This window comes from Heteronotia binoei, chromosome 5 (genome assembly GCF_032191835.1).
Source record: "Heteronotia binoei isolate CCM8104 ecotype False Entrance Well chromosome 5, APGP_CSIRO_Hbin_v1, whole genome shotgun sequence".
Classification (NCBI taxonomy): Eukaryota; Metazoa; Chordata; class Lepidosauria; order Squamata; family Gekkonidae; genus Heteronotia; species Heteronotia binoei.
The window spans coordinates 57,330,576-57,349,416 of NC_083227.1; the positions used below are offsets into that span (position 1 = coordinate 57,330,576).

Sequence of the window (18,841 nt, forward strand, 5' to 3'; positions counted from 1 at the left end):
GAAGGACCGAGTCTGTGGTCGCACTAAAGAGACCCGTGCCATCGAATGGGAGATCTTCAATATACGCCTGCGTATCGGGTTGCAGGGCGGTGGAGCGTAGTCAGGAGTGTCTGCGTAAAGATATGGCCATAGTGAGAGTCTTGGCACAAGCATCACCTGAATGCTTTGCAGAATTCAGCTGCTGATTCGCAAGGGCCATCCCCTTCTTCTGCAACTTCTTGAGAACCGATCTGCTCTGTTCTGGCAGAGTATTCAGGATGGGCGAGATCTGGTCCCACAAAGTATATTGATACCTGCCCATACATGCAGAGTAGTTCGCAATTTTCACCCCAAGCAACCCAGTGGAGTACAATCGGCGCCCCATAGCGTCCAGCTTCTGACCTTCCTTATCAGGGGGAGTTGAATGCATTTTCTTCGCCTTGGACGAGGACGATACTACAACTGAGTTAGGCTTAGGGTGCGTATATAGAAACTCCGCGGTGTTTTCCTGCAGACGGTACATGTGGTCCAGTCGGCGTGATGACACCGGCGTGGACGCAGGCTTGTCCCAGGACGACTTTGCCGTGTGAAGCATCACATTGGTGATGGGCAGGGCAACCGCCGTCGAAGTGTCTCTTTGGACGATATCAAAGACACTGTCCGTGACCACAGGCTGCGGCTGAACAGTTGGTAAAGACAGCGCCTGCACCATCCTTTTAATCAGGTCCCCATAGGACTTGAGGTTTTCGGACGGGGAGATGGGATGATCCTCCGTGGTCTTTGTCGGTGGAGATGGTTCACCCGTAGAGGAGGCCCCTTGCTCTTCAGGCGACGACTCCCTCAAGGACCTGGGGGATACTTCAGGCAATTCCGACTGCTCAGACGGCTGACACCGAGGCAGTGACGTCCGAACCGTCGGTGTCGTCTTTGGCTTCTCCGGGGAGGCACGCCGCTCTGGCTCCCGACGCCGATCCGGACGCTCGACCTCGGGCGGCTTCGATACCGTGGCGGAAGGCGCACGTAGAGGGGTCCTACACAACATCCGGGACCAATAGGAGGTCTCAGAAGCCTGATTCCAGTCCATCTGTCACGGTGGCAACCAGGGAAACGGTGGTTGCATCGGGTAGGCACCACAGAGGTACTGCCATTGCCGCTGATCCCAAGGAATCTGCGACACTGGCTGATGAGGAAAAGGAGCCCTCTTCTGGTAGTGAGGAGAGTGGCTGCTCGACGACCGATCCCAGTGCGAGTCCCGACATCGATCCCGAGCAGGGCTACGAGAACGCGGGGTCCCTTGCCCTGGCGTAAGCCGACCCGATGGGCTTCTATCGATACTGACATGTTGTGCTGAATCGATCTCGGAGTCAGAGTCGGAGATGACGAGCTGAGTCGACATCGAGGTAAGCGGCGGCGGGCTCGATAGACGAACAAGTGAGGCGAATAGCTTCAGAGGCGGGACGACCGGCGTCGAAGGTTCAGATAACGATGCAGGTGAGGATTGCGAAGCGGACTTATGCTTCGGCTTATCGGCCTTCTTCTGCTTCTTCGCCTTCTCCGCATGCGACCCCTTGTCCTCCTTGTGCTTCTTTGCCGGCACCGAGGACTCAGATGCAGCTGCCGAGCCCGAGCGCTTGCGGGGGCGATCGGCGTCGGAGGGACCTTTTTCGGCGTCGACCAATTTCGGTGTCGACAGTTCAGCCGAAGGTTGCCCTCGATCGGTGGAGAGCGCACGTGGTAATAGTGCCTTCTCCATAAGCACTGCCGCCAGCCGCGCCACCCTGTTCTTTTTTGTCTGCTTTGAGAACTTGGCGCAATGGACACAAGAGTCCGGCTTGTGCTGCTCTCCCAGGCACAGCAAGCACAGCGAATGGCCGTCCGGCGGCGCGATCTTGCTTCCGCACCTCGAACAGCGACGGAAGAAACCCCACCACCTTTCCATGCGAGGGTTAGGAAAAACGGGTGGAAGGCCCGAGAGCGCGGGGGGGGGGACGCCCCGAAGGGCGGGAAAAACTCACCCCACGCTCCGGACAGACAAAACTAACACTAACTAACTAACTATAACTACTAACAGCTAAACACTAACTATACTAACAATTTTAGACAAAATCCAACGAAGTTCACCGACCGTAGCGAAAAGATCAACCGATCAGCGCGGTGGTCAGAAGAGAACTGGCGGGATGTCCGCTCCCGTCCTGGCGAGCATGCGCAGTGGGGGGGGGGAAGATGGCAATGTAAGATGAACGGATGGATATCCTTGGGCAGAGAGTTCCAGAGAGTTCTTCCTGCTGCTGGAAGATGGCAATGTAAGATGAACGGATGGATATCCTTGGGCAGAGAGTTCCAGAGCTTTGGTGCCATGACCAAGAAGGCCGTTTCCTGTGTTGCCACCTACCTAATCTCAGAAGGCAGAGGCATCCAAAGCAGAGGTCCAAAAGTGACTGTATTGGTCAGGACAGGTACATGAGAGTGGTCTTTCAGATAGACTGGTCCTAAACCATACAGAGCTGTGAAAGTTAAGACCAGCACCTTTAATTATGCCAGGAAACTGGAAGCCAACATAGATGGGCCAAGACTGCAGTGATATGGTCCATATGACCTATGCCAGTCAACATCCTGGCTGTACCATTCTGTACTAATTGATGTTTCCAAGCACTTTTCAAGGGCAGCCCGATGGAGAGCACATTGCAGTAATCTAATCTAGATGTAACCAGGACATGTACCACAGTGGCCAAAACTTTTCTGCCCAGGAAATGCCACAGCTGACTAACCAGCCAGTGCTACTAAAAGGCATACCTGACCACAGCTGCCATTTGTTTATGCAGCAACAGGCCCAGCTCCAAGAGCATCCCCAAACTACAGTCCTGTTTCTTACTGGGCGGGGGGGGGGGGAGCGTGCAGCCCCATCCTGAATGGGTGAAACCTTAAATTCTGCCTACCCAGCAAAGAATTTACAGCAGGAACTTAAATATGAAAACAACTGTGTTCTATAGTGCAGAGGTGTCAAACCCATTTGTTATGAGGGCTGGATCTGACATAAATGAGACCTTGTTGGGCAGGGTCAGGCTGTGTCAGGCCAGGCCATGTGTGTACCTATTTAAGATTAGGTAGCAGACATATAAACTTTTTAAAGGACAGACAAACATGACTAACGTTTTTTTTAAAAAAACCTTAAAAAGTGCTTAAAACATTAGCACTTGTTGGTTTTAAAGGTGCTTGCTTTGTATTTCTTCCATGGGATCCATGGAACTGGGCAAAAGCAGCTCTGGCTCTTCCTCCCCCCCACCACGAAGACCAGGAGGGGGAGGCGCCTCAACCAATGGAGAAAATCAAGGTTTTGCTCTGTAGCTCTGCTGTGCAATTGAGCAAGCCTTGCAAAGCAAGCTGAGATGCAGAAGGAAGCAAGAGAGTGGGAGAAGGAAGCAGACAAGAGCCAGTTGCTCAGGGGTCTGATAGGAGCCTTCTGGGGACCTGATGCAGCTCTCGGGCTGCATGTTTGACACCCCTGCTATAGTGGTTAGCTTTTCGTAGCAGAATTTGGAAGATTCCTCACTCTGCCATGAAGCCCATTTGGCAGCCATGGGCTGGTTACTCTCTCTCAGCCTGAGCTACCTCACAGGATTGTTATGAGGATAAAATGGGGAAGGGAGAACCCAGTAAATTTTCCTGAGTTTCTTGGATGAAGGTTAAAATACAAATATGACAGTATTTGAATTCTACACTAGAATTTTATTGAGAGCGGCAGGGTCACATTTTGAAATACTTAAGCAATGATCTCAGAAGGGCCTTAAGCTGAATATTCTAGGTTGTATATGCTTGAGATGAAAATCTGGGAGAAAAACATTTGCTGATTTCCCTCTCACACAGACCTTCAACCCCCCTTCCCACACATTCATACTGTCCTCTGTCCCCCAGGAGTAATAGTTTGGAGATAACTTTGGGGTGCAGGGGGAGGGGGGCTCTTACAGGGATTGGTGGCACTGTCTAAGGTATACAGCTTCCAGATCATGAAGGATATTAAACATCAAGATCAGCACCTTGAACGAAGTTTTGAAGGGAACATATTTCCATGGTAGACAAGGCAGAAAGATCCATCCCTTAATTTTTAAAAGGACTGAAGACAGAAGAGAAAGATTTTTGCCATAAGCACTGCAGAGCTGCTACCCATTAGAAGAGACAGTACTGGCTACATGGGCCAATGGTGTGACCGGGAAAAAGTTGCATATAGCAAATCCTATATAATAAGTCTTGCTGTTAGTAGCAGCAAGACAAGTGATAGCAAGGAATTGGAAAGAAGCTGAGGAATTGACAATTAATCATTGGAGGGATAAAATGAATACTATAATTATTTTGGAGTATTTAACAATGAAGATACGAAGAATGAACGGATTAAAGGTTAGGGAACAGGAGGAGGGGTGGTTTAGGAAGATGGTGAGATATTTGGAAAAGTTTAAACAATTTAAGACGATTGGTTGGTTAATAAGAAAATGAATGGACAAGATGTTTAAATAGAGTGATGGAGTTGTATTTGGATGAAATGTTAATAGTTATAAATTTATGGAATATTATAATGTATCTATGGCCTGGGACTCTCACAGAGGTGGAGTGGTGTTGGAATATATAACAATAAAAATTTTTTTTTTTAAAAAAATATATATAATAAGTTTCAAGGCAGATTATATTCAGTTTGGTTTAAGGGCTTACAGAACTTAGATCTGCAATTGTTTGGCTCTTCTTTTCCCACCAGGCTTGCTGGTTTCAATATGGGATAGGATTCTAGCACTTTTCATAGTTGCATGGAGGGGGGAATCACAGAAGGCCTAGCTTTTCACACAATACGTTATGGTGGGAAGGTGAGATGTACATGATGCTAGAATTCCTTCAGCTGTTAAAAGCAGGGTAATACTGTCATTCACTGAAACTGGAAATCCTAATCATATATTGTATATGTATTTATTTTTCCTGTTTTTCAACCTTAATTTATTAAATGTTTACTTCTTGCAGACAACCTATCTTCTTTCTTCTACAATAAAGTACACACTGTACATTCTTATCACCACTAAATGTGCAACGCAAGTCAAAACCACAAACAGATAAGGATGATGAAGAGGGTGACCAGTGTATTTCCTGCTGTCATCTTTTGCGGTCTCTGCCTGTCACTGTTCCAGTCAGACTTCCATTACTTAACTTATGTAAACTGCACAATATATTGGAATTACATCATGACACACACAAGTCTACTGTGCTAATTCACGCCACTGTGACACCTTTGCAGGCTCATGCTTTTCCAAAGAATGTTTCATTTGCCGGAATGTTAAAAAGTGACAGTATAAAGCATAAGGATGTTACATTTAACAGAAAAGCCTTTCTAATGGCTTGTGCACTCTCTGCATTTCACTCTTTGGCTGCTTGATCTGGGTTCACCTGTAGGTAGCTTCCAGTCTACCTCCAAGCAATGGTTAGAGGTAGTTCACTAGAAGGAAGCAAAACATCTTCCAAGCTGCAACCGGCATTCGGCTTTATTACAGGTCTGTGCAACTTGTTACCTATCAAGGGAAAACTCAGCCCACCACTGATGTTTGGGGGCCTGCTGGGTGCTCAAAAGTCCCATAACCATCACCCTAGTTCCTCCATTCCCAGGAAAAGTGCGGGGAAAAAAATCCTAAAAGATTATTGCGCTACTGGTGGGCCATGTATCTGGCTGGCACTCAGCTTGATGACTCATAAATTATTCAGGTCACTTAAAGTTCAAGGGCTTGGATCTCAAATCTAGTCTGCCAGCTGTGGTGCTTTCATCCAGTGCCCCCAGGTAAATGCTAAAAACTAAAGAAAAGAATGAATACAATCCCAGCAAGCCCACAGAGAGTTCCAATTTCTGCTTCTTTTCTTTGAGTAGAGGAAGGTTCCATACATGCATAGTGGTCATTACAGGGCTTTGTGTCATTGGTAGTGTTACCAAACAAGAATTTTTGTGGCACCTTAAAGATGAATGCATTTATCTCTTGATATCCTGCTCTGTCTGTGTTCAGAGGAACTCACATTTGCTTCGATAAATTATAAAACAAATACAATACCACAGTGATAGAACATAGAGACAGAACAGAAGTAAGCCACAACTCATGGGCTACTGAAAGAACAATGAAAGAGCTTTGCTTTGGAGAGCCTCTGAAACTTCACTCAGGGCCTTCCTTGCATCCTTCGGAGGCCAATTCCACAGCACAGGTGCAGCAGGATCTAAGTGGCAGCAGTTCATACAGCCGTAAGTGGGTTAAGAGCTAATAAATCCTGGTCTGATGATGGCAGCTGCCTTGCAGGCACACAAGGTTGGAGGCAATCTTGCAGATATTTATCTGTTTATTTTTGAGACTTTTACCCCACCCTACCCCTCAAGCAGGCTCCGGGTAGCTTACAACATATAATCCAACAATTAAAATCATACATTAATTAATAAAACGGTTCATTAAAACATCTACTCAAACAATTAAAAATTCAGTCAACTCATTTCAATATCTACTAACTGCACAGCGGGTAATTTCTTCTTCTTACAATGCCTGCTAGGCTCATGCCAGGGAGAGTGCAGTGTGAAGGGTCCTAGGTTGTGAAGGGCTTCAAATACCAGCATCTTGACTTGAGCACAGAAACAAACTGGCAGCCAGTGTAACAACCGGATTGTGCTTTAGCCCCCTTCGTCAGGTTAGTAAACTGATCTCTCAGTCAACAGGTAGGGGAAAGAAAAGTATAAGCACGGGGTGAAAAGACTTGGGCTTTGACATTTCTGTGCTATGATAGCGCTATACATCTTTATGCTGCCACAAGGTTCTTCTTTTGTTCATGCCTCAATGGCCTAATAGAATAGTCCTGTTGGGATGCATGGTGATTAACACACAAGAAGCTACATTATACTGAGTCAGAACATCAAGGTCAGTACTGTCTACTCAGACTGGAGGCAGCTCTCCAGGGTCTTGGGCAGAGTTCTTTCACATCACCTATGACATGGTTCCTTTAACTGGAGAGAGCTGGGGATTGAACCTGGTATTATCTAAGTGCCAAGCAGAGGCTCTACCACTGAGCCACAGTAGGAAGCACTGTGAAGTCATAACCAGCTTATGCAACCCTGTAGGGTTTTCAAGACAAAAGACATTCAGAGGTGGTTTGCCATCGCTTCCCTTCATGTCACAACTGAGTATTCCTTGCAGGTTTCCCATCCAAATACTGACCAGTCCTGAATGTGCTTAGCTTCCACGATCTGATGAGATCGGGCTAGCCTGAGTTATCCAGGTCTGGGATACATAGCAGTACCTCTTTGAGGGAGTGAACAAACATGTGGACAAAGGGGACCCAATAGATGTTGTTTACCTTGACTTCCAGAAAGCTTTTGATAAAGTTACTCATCAAAGGCTCCTTAGTAAGCTCAAGAGTCATAGAGTAAAAGGACAGGACCTCTTGTGGATCAAAAGCTGGCTAATTAATAGGAAGCAGAGAGTGAGTATAAATGGGCAGTCTTCGCAGTGGAGGACGGTAAGCAGTGGGGTGCCGCAGGGCTCAGTACTGGGTCCCATGCTCTTTAACTTGTTCATTAATGATCTGGAGTTGGGAGTGAGCAGTGAAGTGGCCAAGTTTGCAGATGACACTAAATTGTTCAGGGTGGTGAGAACCAGAGAGGATTGTGAGGCACTCCAAAGGGATCTGTTGAGGCTAGGTGAGTGGGCATCAACATGGCAGATGAGGTTCAATGTGGCCAAGTGCAAAGTAATGCACATTGGGGCCAAGAATCCCAGCTACAAATACAAGTTGATGGGTTGTGAACTGGCAGAGACTGACCAAGAGAGAGATCTTGGAGTCATGGTAGATAATTCACTGAAAATGTCGAGACAGTATGCAATTGCAATAAAAAAGGCCAACACCATGCTGGGAATTATTAGGAAGGGAACTGAAAACAAATCAGCCAGTATCATAATGCCACTGTATAAATCGATGGTGCGGTCTCATTTGGAATAATGTGTACAATTATGGTCACCGCACCTCAAAAAGGATATTATAGCATTGGGAAAAGTCCAGAAAAGGGCAACTAGAATGATTAAAGGTTTGGAACACTTTCCCTATGAAGAAAGATTAAAATGCTTGGGGCTCTTTAGCTTGGAGAAAAGTTGACTGCGGGGTGACATAATAAAGATTTACAAGATTATGCATGGGATGGAGAAAGTAGAGAAATAAGTACTTTTCTCCCTTTCTCACAATACAAGAACTCATGGGCATTCAATGAAATTGCTGAGCAGTCAGGTTAGAATGGATAAAACGAAGTACTTCTTCACCCAAAGGGTGATTAACATGTGGAATTCACTGCCACAGGAGGTGGTGGCGGCTACAAGCATAGCCAGCTTTAAAAGGGGATTGGATAAAAATATGGAGCAGAGGTCCATCAGTGGCTATTAGCCACATGTATATATATATGTGCCTGCGTGTGTGTATATGTATGTATGTATATGTGTGTGTGTTTGTGTGTGTGTGTATATATATACACACACACACACACATACTGGCCACTGTGTGACACAGAGTGTTGGACTGGATGGGCCATTGGCCTGATCCAACATGGCTTCTCTTATTTTCTTAGTACCTAATTTTCCTCAGTGTACTTTGGTTATCTGCCTTTTCAATATATACATATGTATACACAGAGCTATGTCTAGCATTTTGAGCAATCAGACCAAGAGTTAAATAAAGAATTACAACATGACAAAGCACAGTATGTTCAGAAGTGATAGGGCTGTGTGAGGTAACCCTTCTAATGTGCCATTGCTCATATAATATGTCATCACCCAAAAATGAGGAGGAAAGGATTGTTGTGGGTTTTTTTTTTACCCAGACCAATTTTATTTTATTTTTTAACCGGACCTGGATAGCACAGGCTAGCCTCATCTCATCAGAAACTAAGCAGGGTCAACCCTGGCTAGTATTTGGAAAGGAAACCACCAAGGAATACCAGGGTTAAGATGCAGAGTTAGGCAATGGCAAACCACCTCTGAAGTCTTTTGCCTTGACAACCCTACAGGGTCGCCATAAGTCAGCTGTGACTTGATGGCAATAACAATCCCACTCCTACCTTCAGTTAGGAAAAAATTCAACACTGATTTCTTACCTACAATTTCAAATCTTGTATCTCGAGTTTATTCTGCATTTTAATCCTGTGTGTGGTCAATACTTACCTAACTGCAAAGAACAAAGTAGCTGGGCCTGGTTTCTTGGGCAAGTCATGATCCAGAACTCTGTGATCTAACTGTAGCCAAATAGTTTGACCTCTATAATGAATAAATACAGAGAAGAGAAGTTAACGGGTTTGGTACAGACCGAGAAAATACAGCTTTCCTGCACATCATCATTCAACCTAAAGAGGAAAAGCTGGATGCCCATGTCAGTTGGTCAATCACAAAGAATCAGGGCACTTAGAATCTGACACTCAGCAGGATGTAACTAACCTTCACAATTAATTCTCCAAAGATACAATATCATAAAACACTGATTTAATATTACTAAAGTTTCTATGTCATTTCTTATACGTTTATACAATCATTACCAAGTGAACTCATTGAACCACACTAATAAGAATGACTAAACACTTGGAGGTTACAACAATGTGCTAACAGGCACCAGTTCAACAGATATAGTTTTTTGTCATTAGGTGCACACAGGCACTCAAAAACAATTGAAACTCATTTGACATAGAGACTTTAGGTACTATTAAATCACTGTTTTATTTTATGATATTGTATCTTCAGAGCATTAATTGTGAACGTTAATTACTTCTTGCTCGGTGTTATTGCAGTCTGTCAGTTTGTCAATCACTTCAGGCTCTGCTTCTTGAGTCTTTCAACCTGACAACTGGATCCCATTAAAAATGTCACAGAAGAATTCCTGTTCTGACTGGAATCCCCACAATGATAACGAAGTATGGATTTAACTAAGCACAACTGACTCAACCCCACCATGGCAGAACTGCTGGAAGCAAAGGAGTATATAAAAGAAAGGCCAGCAATGGTTGGAAGACCCAGATTCGAATCCTCATTCTTGCCATGGAAGCTCATTGGGTGACTTGGGTAACACTGAGACACTCACTCTTTCTGCCAGGGCGGGCCCTAGGGCGTGTGGTGCCCCAGGCAGACTTACTGCCCACTGCCCCCCAGGCTGCCCCCTCCCCTCTCCTCACTCCTCTGAGTGCACCGGGGGAAGGTGGCCTGCCCCTCCATGCCCCCCCCCCCGTGACACTGGTCTTTTGCTTGCTCACTTTGGTGGGCATCATATTAGAGCATTCTCTTAATAGAAAGCAGGATGAGGCTTTGCTCCCCCTCCTTTCCGGAACAGGAAGGGAGAAGGAGCAAAGCCTGGTCCTGCTCTCTATTAAGACAGAATGCTCTATTGCAATGCCCACCGAATTGGGTAAGCATGAGGCTGGCATTGCTCCTCTGAGTGCATGGGGGGGGGGGGAGCGGGAAAGTGGCCTGCTTGCTGCCGCCTAATTGCTCTCCAGCCAGTGAGCTGCTGACCATGGCAATTAGGCATTTGTCTTGGGTGCCGGGGGGGGGGGAGAGCCCAATTCAGTGCCCCCCTCCCAGCGCCCTAGGCAAATGCCTAATTTGATTAGATTTCTTAGATTTATATCCCACCCTCCCCGCCGAAGCAGGCTTAGGGTGGCTAGTGGGCAGGCCAGCCTTGCTTTCTCCACCTAACCTACCTCAGGTTGTTGTGGGGATAAAATGGAAGAGGAGAGAATGGCACTGTAAACTGGTTTGGGTACCCACTGGGGAGGGAAAAGCACTATAAACAAACAGAACACTTCCACTGGAAAATTGGTTTTTGAGTGTACGGTAAAGCAAGCAGGTGAATATTTTGAGATACACCCAGCCTCAGACAAAATTCAGGCCTAAGGTCAAAGACAGACAATCTTGGCTGTGTTTGGAGACATGGCAAAATGATGGTATGATGCTTGTTACCCTTATAAAGGGAACTTTTTTAAAAAAGGTAAATGAATGTAAACTGAGGCAAAATTATTACCTCACTAGAGTTCAACACAGATGTTTAAAAAAAAATTATTTATTTTTTTTATTGTGTTTATATCCCATCCTCTCCTGTATAACATGGCTCAGAGTGGATAACATAGCCACTCCATGCCTTTTTTGGTATGAATTCCTTAGTGAAATAAAATCCACTGGGATCAAACAAGTCTTGTGTTTCTAAGCAAAACTTCCAATTGTGAAGCTAGCATAACTGACCTATCTTTAAGGGTTATTTTATAATGTAATATAAGGAATATCTGAGAGCACCTGTGTAGACAGAAAAGCCCTAGCAGACAGAAAACATCTCTACAGAAGGACAATTCATTATTAACTAGCAGGTCACTGAGTAAATTGAATGTATGTCACAAAGTCCTTGCCAGAAGCACAATTTGCCTTGCGGGTTTAACAGAAGTGAAAGAAACCAGGTGGTGAATTGCTGATAATATGATAGCAAACTTGACGGGGAAGGGGGGGGGGGGGGAGTTCTAAAATAAAGGCTTGACTGCCCTCTGGAGGCTGGAAACTCATATTCCAAAACACTACCCAACAAACAATCCCATTGTTAAGCCTTTCTAAAACTTCTCCAAAGTTTCAAAAACAACTGCTTTGTTTTGGAGGACACCACAATCCAAGAAATAATTTTGACATCATCATCATCATCAGAAGAAGAAGTACATTTTTATACCCTGCTTTTCTCTCCCCTAAGGAGACTCAAAGTGGCTAACAATCACATCCCCTTTCTCTCCCCACAAGTCACCTTATGATGTAGGTGGGGGCTGAGAGAGCTTTGAGGTGACTGGCCCAAGGTCACCCAACAGGCTTCATGCAGAGAACTGGGGAATCAAACCCAGCTCTCCAGATTAGAGTCTGCTGCTCTTAACCGCTACTCCATGCTGGCTCTCAAGTGAAAATGTTCCACCTTGGGGGAGGGGGTGGTGGAGTTTTGCATGAAAAACAGAACATATAAACAGAACCCATAGGAATTTATAAACAGAAAACACTTTCCATTTGTGGAGCAGGCAAAGAATGAAAAAAAAAATCTATTTTCCAGGAAGGTTTCCCCAGGTGGGACAGCTCTTCCAAAAATATACCAGTGACAACACAGAAATCTTCAGAGAGAGAACTAAGCTGTACAAAGATAATCAGAGAATCCGTGTGATATGGCCATTAAGAATGCCAGACTAGCATCTGGGATATCTAAATCTGAATTCCCACTCTGCTTTGGAAGCATCTTGGGAGACCACGGGTCAGTTAGACACACTCAGCCTAATTCACCTGACAGAGTTGTCATAAGGAGGACATAAAGAAGAGGAGAATAATGAAAATCGCTTTGGGTTCCACTGGTGAAAAAGGTCGAGGTCGAGTATAAATGAAGTAAATAAATAAAATAAATGATAACCTTTGACTGAGAAAGCATGGAACAAAAATCCAGCACTGTCATGGTAAAAACATACACTGCAACAAAAATCCTATAACAAAACAACAAAATCCCATGTAACAAAATCCTGAGAACTGCAGCTTTTGGCAGAAGACTGGGAGTGGAGAAAAACATTTTAACTCTTTTCCTATCTACAACTCCCTTGCTTCCAACTGTCCCCGCCCCCCAGCAATTTCCTTCCCACCACAGATTTCCCAGCTTTGTGTATGGAGTATGGAGAGAGGCAAACCTATGTGTGGAATGCAAAAGGATGGGGGGACTGGCTTGGGGGCAACTTGTTAGAGAAAAGAAGTGAGCTTATCCCATGTCACCACCATTCCACATTCTGCTTTTATGTGAGGAAACCATAATTTTCCACTTGCAGAAGCTACATCTGGGGTTGGGTGCGTTTAATACCCAGGGGTAGAATTCTAGCAGGAGTTCCTTTGCATTTTAGGCCATACACCCCTGATGTAGCCAAGAGCTTATAAGGCTCTTTTTCGTAAAAAAAAATTAAAAATTCCACTCCTGTTAATACCAGTGTGAATGCAGAAGAGTAAACATGTGGGTGAATTTTTACTCTACAATATGTGATCACATCTCAGCAGGGAGTTGCTAGATGGTTTCAATGATGCACAGCAGACTGAAGTAAAGACTGTCTAGGCTAGATACAAATACTTGGGTCTGTTATAATTACCCTGTGCTTATCACACAGGACTTAGCAAATGTGCCCCTTAAGCTGGAGGCCACAGGTAGAGTGGGATTCTGTTTCAACACATGACTCAGGAAGGGGCCTGATCAAGCAGGGAAATATTTCCACACACACTGAATAATGCACTTTCAATGCACTTTGCAACTGTTTAATATTCCAAGATACACTGGAGTTTGGCTTGCAGTAGTTTCACACAGTAAAATCCACTTGCAAATGATTGCTGAAAGTGGACTCAAAGTGCATTATTCAGCATGCATGAAAGCATCTTGCAGAGTTGTCTGCAGGAATTGCTTAACTCCCTGGCAAGAACGAGAAGCCAATTGAGAGAATTAAAGAGATAAAGCCAAAACAAAGGCACATCAAATTGAAATGATTTTCACCTTTTCACAAGGATTTTCACCTTGTGTAGTTCTAAGACTGTATTATTATTGAAACCATTAGAAAATCATTTTGCAATAATTAAAAACAATGAGTAAAAAAATCAGTAGATACTTACGTATCATCTATGAACGTTATCCCAAAATACTCCTTTTCTTTGAGGTTGAAATGTGAAGCCACCAGATCCAGCAGTTCCCGGGACAAAAGTTTAGGCTATTGAAAAAAATTATATTGATCATATAAGGGTCTAAGCTGGAGGTGTCAAACTCATTTGTTATGAGGACATAAATGAAACCTTGTCGGGCCAGGCTATGTCAGGCTGGGCTATGTGTATAGCAGAGAGATATTCTTTTTAAAGAATACAAACATGACTGAAGATTTTTTTAAAAAAAAAAACAGCCTTAAAACATACTTAAAACGTTAGCACTTGTTGGTCTTTGTATCTCTCCCATGGGATCCAGGGAACTGGGCAAAGGAAGCTCTGGTTCTTTCCTTCCCCAGGGGACCTGGAGGGGGAGGACCCTCAACCAATGGAGGAAATCAAGGTTTTGCTCTGTAGCTCCTGTGCAATTGAGCAAGCCTTGTAAAGCAAACTGAGGTGCAGAAGGAAGCAAGAAAGAGGGAGAAGGAAGCAGACAAGAGCAGTTTTTCAGGGGGCTGATAGGAGTCCTCCAGGGACCTGATTCAGCCCCCGGGCAGCATGTTTGATACCCCTGGTCTAAGCCTTCCTTCTTTGAACAAATGGTATTGTGAGCCAGATGTTCTAGTGACTGCAATGGTTTTTTTTTTTACCTTATCCCAATAACTTCTTGCTTTCCTGAGCAAACATGTAATTTCCATTTTCAGCCTCATATATACCAATTTCTCCCTATCTGCAGCCCAAGTTTGTGTTGTGAGGAATCCTACAATAAAAAGATAGAGGGTTGGATTCAGCAATTAGTAGCACCTCAGATCTCTTCCTTGCTTCTCCTCCCTCAAGCAGTCCTTTCTGACTCTAGGAAAATTGATTTCTGGCATTAATGGATCTATGGAGACTACTTCCATGTGGGATAGAGGGCTGCACAGAGAAAGGTGGAAAAGGCTACTTCTCCCTTCTCTGCCACTGCAGAAGACAAAGTAAAGGAAACTACTTTTTAAAAGATGTTTCCAAATATTCACTTGAAATTACTCCAAGCACTATGATGAGAGCTAAAAGCAATTCAAAAAAGTACTTTATTAACTGTGCTAAAACACACAAACAGTATTTGGGATGCATTCCCTACTGCAAGTCAAACTCCAATGTATCTTGGGATAGTAAACTGTCACCAACCAAATCCATTCTTCTGGTAGAGGAGTGTTTCACAATACTCAAACATTCAAAGACTAGATATATGCTTTCACATGAGGTGGAATGTTATTTTTTGAGTTTGCATTTGAAACAACAGAACCAAGTTTTTTGAATACATGTCATGATCCTAGAACTAGCGTGGCCTATAAGCTCCAGAGAAGCCTGTATTAGAGTAGTAACCAGGCCTACATCTCCCAAGATCCCTTCTGCCCCTCTGACTGAGTGGGCAGAAGTTCTGGAGGGAAAACTTGTCTAATGGAGAATTGAGGGGTGGGACCTGGGAGGAAACAATAAAAGGACTAACTAGAGAGGGGGAAATGTTCTCTCTGGAAAGGCTGAGTTGGAGAGAGGCTGCAGCAGGAGGATTCCCCCATCCAAAGAGGGCTGAATTGGTTTGAAATCAGAAGGAAATGTGTAGTTAGTCTCATTGGGTGATACCAGATGGCTGGTTTGGGTCGGCTTCAAGCCGTCCCAAAGAGAGCCAGCTGGAAACGGAGTGCCTCGGAGCTTCTGGATAGCACTCAAAAAGGGGCTGGCTGTGCATGCCCAGGGAGTGTCTGGAATGTTCCCGCATCCCATCTGCAGCTCTCCGGGCACCTCCTGCCTTTCCAGACGGCTGGGAAGGCACCCCAGCAAAAAGGGACCACTTTGAAAGTGGTGCCTTTTTGAGCCAGCACCCAGCAAGCCGGGGGCGGAACCGGGGCGGGACAGGGACTGGAGGCAGATGTGCGCATGTGGACGTGCTTTTTTGGTCTGCCTGCCTCCCGTCCCCTGGACGGCTTTAAACGCCCATCTGGTATCACCCACCAGGGCTTTTATTTTCTTTATACCATCTTTAATGTTTTTCCTTTTTTTGCTATTGCACTAATAATTAAAACCACTTGTTTGTTCTTTAACACTACAGTAAACTTATTATTGTTATATTGCCTGGGCCCTCTCATGTCTCTTTGGTCATGGTCAAAAGATACCTGTTGAGAAGGAAGACAAAGGGGTCAGATGGGTGATCAGGGCCCTCTCAGACAGACCTGTACCAGAGTGGTGGCAGTAGGGTTGCCAGCATCCAGGTAGAGCCTGGATATCTCCTGCTTTTACAAATGATTTCCAGCTGGCAGAGATCAGCTCCCCTGGAGAAAATGGCTGCTTTGAAGGGTGGACTCTATGGCATTGTACTATGCTGAGGCCCCTCCCCTCCTCAAACCCTGCCCTCTCCCAGCTCCACTCCCAGTCTCCAGGTATTTTCTAACACAGACCTGGCAACCCTAGGTGGCAGCCAGTAGAGGCCCTCCCTGGTCCCCTGCTTGTGACACTAAGATATTAAACTGTCATAAACTATGATGAAAAACATGTATCATAACTAACTAATCATTAACACTGTAGGTAATTGGAAGTTATTTTTCTGCCTCAAGCACACATATGTCTATGATGAGGTAAATATTCTCCAGTGAAGCCCACTAATTGTACCAGTCTGCTGTGAAAACGTTGTGAAAGCAACGTCACCTCAGAGTCGGAAACGACTGATACTTGCACAGGGGACTACCTATACCTTTTTTTACTTAACAATTATAACATTTAAGTGGATCAGTTTTCAATTGGAAAAACTCATGGGACCACAGAACTTTTAATATTGGTTAGAGTAAAACAGTATTTTAGAGGCAAAAGTTGTAGATGACTGTGTTTGGTCCATATTATAGGTGCTTTTCTGTTTACAGATAAGTGGTCACTGTCGGGGCGGGAGTAGCAGAGTGAGGGAGATGACTTGCCCGACACAGGGCTTCAGGAAAGAAAATCAGGCCGACACGTGCAACTAGTGCCAAAAGGTGTATTAACATATATACACGACAAGTGCTCTCTTGTGCAGTCTATACAATATCACCTCCACGGACAAAGTGCTTCGCCTAACCACCATCTCACAGGGAGAGACCTGTGTGATGCACACACAGATCATATATAGTCCAAGCAGCCAATCCTGGCCGTGCTGACTCAGCAGATTGCATCACTTGGCTTCTGCCGGCTCAAGCCGGTCTGCTGATCAGGTCACTGTGACCTAGCCTGGCAGCTAGATCACCAGCTGTCATACTGTGGCTGTCAGACTGGGTTTATGTAGATTCTTGCTCCAACACACCTCCTAATCTATTTAAACCCAGTGCACCAAAACACTTTACACAGTTTACATACATGTCCACCAGCAACATTACAGTTCATATTTACGTAGCTCGGAACCCTTTCCGGAATTCGTTCAGGAACTCATCATGATTGTAAAACACATCATCGTGTTCCTGTTCAGCCAGCTCTTTCAGACGCTTGGCTTCAGCCTCCATCTCCCTTGCCTCGCACTCTGCCACCCAGGCTTTCCATTTCTTAGCCTTTTCTTTTAACATTTCCTCTAATCCGGGTGGGTCTGGATTGACAGTCAGAGTGACATAGGGACACTTGTACCTAGCGGGACGTTGGCCTTTGGTGGACCTGGCAGACACCCGTGGCCCTGTGCTTGGACCAGCTTTGTCTTCTTCGGGTTGCTTTGTTCCCACCTCCTGGGCTGGTTGCTCTGCCCCTGTAATTGGGTGTTGAACCTCCTGACTCTCACACTTTACCTCCAGTTCCTGCATTTGAGGCTCTGCCTCCTGACTCTGCTCGTCAGGCTCTGTGCCAGCATTCGGCTCACCTTCTCCAGCCCCACTGGGTGCCACCTCCTGGGCTGGAGTTCTGGGCTGCGCTCCAACATCGTTATCGCTACTTGGCAGCAGGACAAATTGTTTCTGCAAGGAGTGCAACCTTGGCCAGCTGCTTTCTTCATTGAACTGGGCACTCTTACTAAGTGTTATCTTGCTTTTGCTATTGCAGAAACGATAACACCTGGCCCTTGGCTTGTGGCCCAGAAAAATTAGGCTCTCTGCCCGGACATCCCCCTCCCCGCTACTCGTGGAGTGGATGCCAACCCGAGCCCGTGACCCAAAGACTTTTAAAGAACTCAAATCTGGGGTCTTGTTCAACAGTAACCTGTAAGGCACATTTTTCACAGTATTACACCAAACCCTATTTTGCAAAAAAACAGCTGCATGTATGGTTTCTGCCCAATAGGTCATTGGCAGTTGTGCATCCTCTAACATGCAATACATCACATTCTGCAATACAGCCCCATGCCCATTTTCTCGGGGCGTTGCCGGGTTCGTCAGACGGTGGGCAATGCCCTTGTTCTCCAGCCAACGTTTCATCTGGTTAGATAAGAATTCCCCCCCTCTGTCGGTTTGTACAGCTAGGAGATTAACCCCTAATTGTCTCTCCACTGTTTTGACCCACTTGGTGAATGTCTTATACACCTCAGACTTATGCACCATGGTGAAAACCCACGCGTACCTCGTGTGGTCGTCGGTGGCCACCAAGCAGTATCTCCTCCCCGACAGACTCTTTGGCAATGGGCCAATAACGTCTAAATGGACTAGTTCCAGGGCTCGTGTGCTTTCCCTTGAGCTTTCTTTAGCAACAGCACACGCCTTGCTTTTGGTCTTCTTGCAGACCTGGCAATCCAAGTAACATTTGCAAGGATTTACTTTCAAACTAGGCACAAGCTCCAGGGTTTTCTTTAACGCCCTAAATCCGCAGTGCCCAAGTCTCCTATGGAGCAAATGTATACAATTATTGTGCACAGGCTCATTCGACACCTGAGCCACCTGGGCACAATCACTCTGGACCACATACAGTTTACCTTCCCTCTTTCCTGTCACAAGCAACTTTCCCCCACCTCCCAGGATTTTGCAGCAGGTTTTCTCAAATCTCACCTGGTATCCCTGGTCAAACAGTGTGCTAACACTCAACAGGTTAGACTGCAGTGAGGGTACATACAACACATTTTGCAACATACATTTCAGTGCAGGAAATTCCACATTGCCTGAGCAAACAGAATTGGCAGTGGTCCCATCAGCCAATCTCACATACTTATGCTCAGGACTGTCAATGTTTTTCAACAACTCCTTCTCGCAGCA

At 45.4% G+C, this 18,841-nt stretch overlaps 1 protein-coding gene across 7 annotated transcripts in view; it reads right to left on the reverse strand.

Annotated features, from left to right (window-relative positions):
* The window catches only part of FRMD4B (FERM domain containing 4B), a 209,569-nt gene that overhangs the window by 149,863 nt on the left and 40,865 nt on the right, over nucleotides 1-18,841 (reverse strand). For 6 of the 7 annotated variants that reach the window (XM_060239520.1, XM_060239521.1, XM_060239522.1 and 3 more), the window contains exons 3-4: nucleotides 13,653-13,747; nucleotides 9,183-9,275 (exon numbers count right to left, since the gene is read on the reverse strand). In XM_060239520.1, the coding sequence (XP_060095503.1) occupies nucleotides 9,183-9,275; nucleotides 13,653-13,747 (188 nt within the window). Of the gene's footprint in view, nucleotides 1-9,182; nucleotides 9,276-13,652; nucleotides 13,748-18,841 lie in introns of those variants that run through there. The other variant, XM_060239527.1, reaches the window with a different exon arrangement.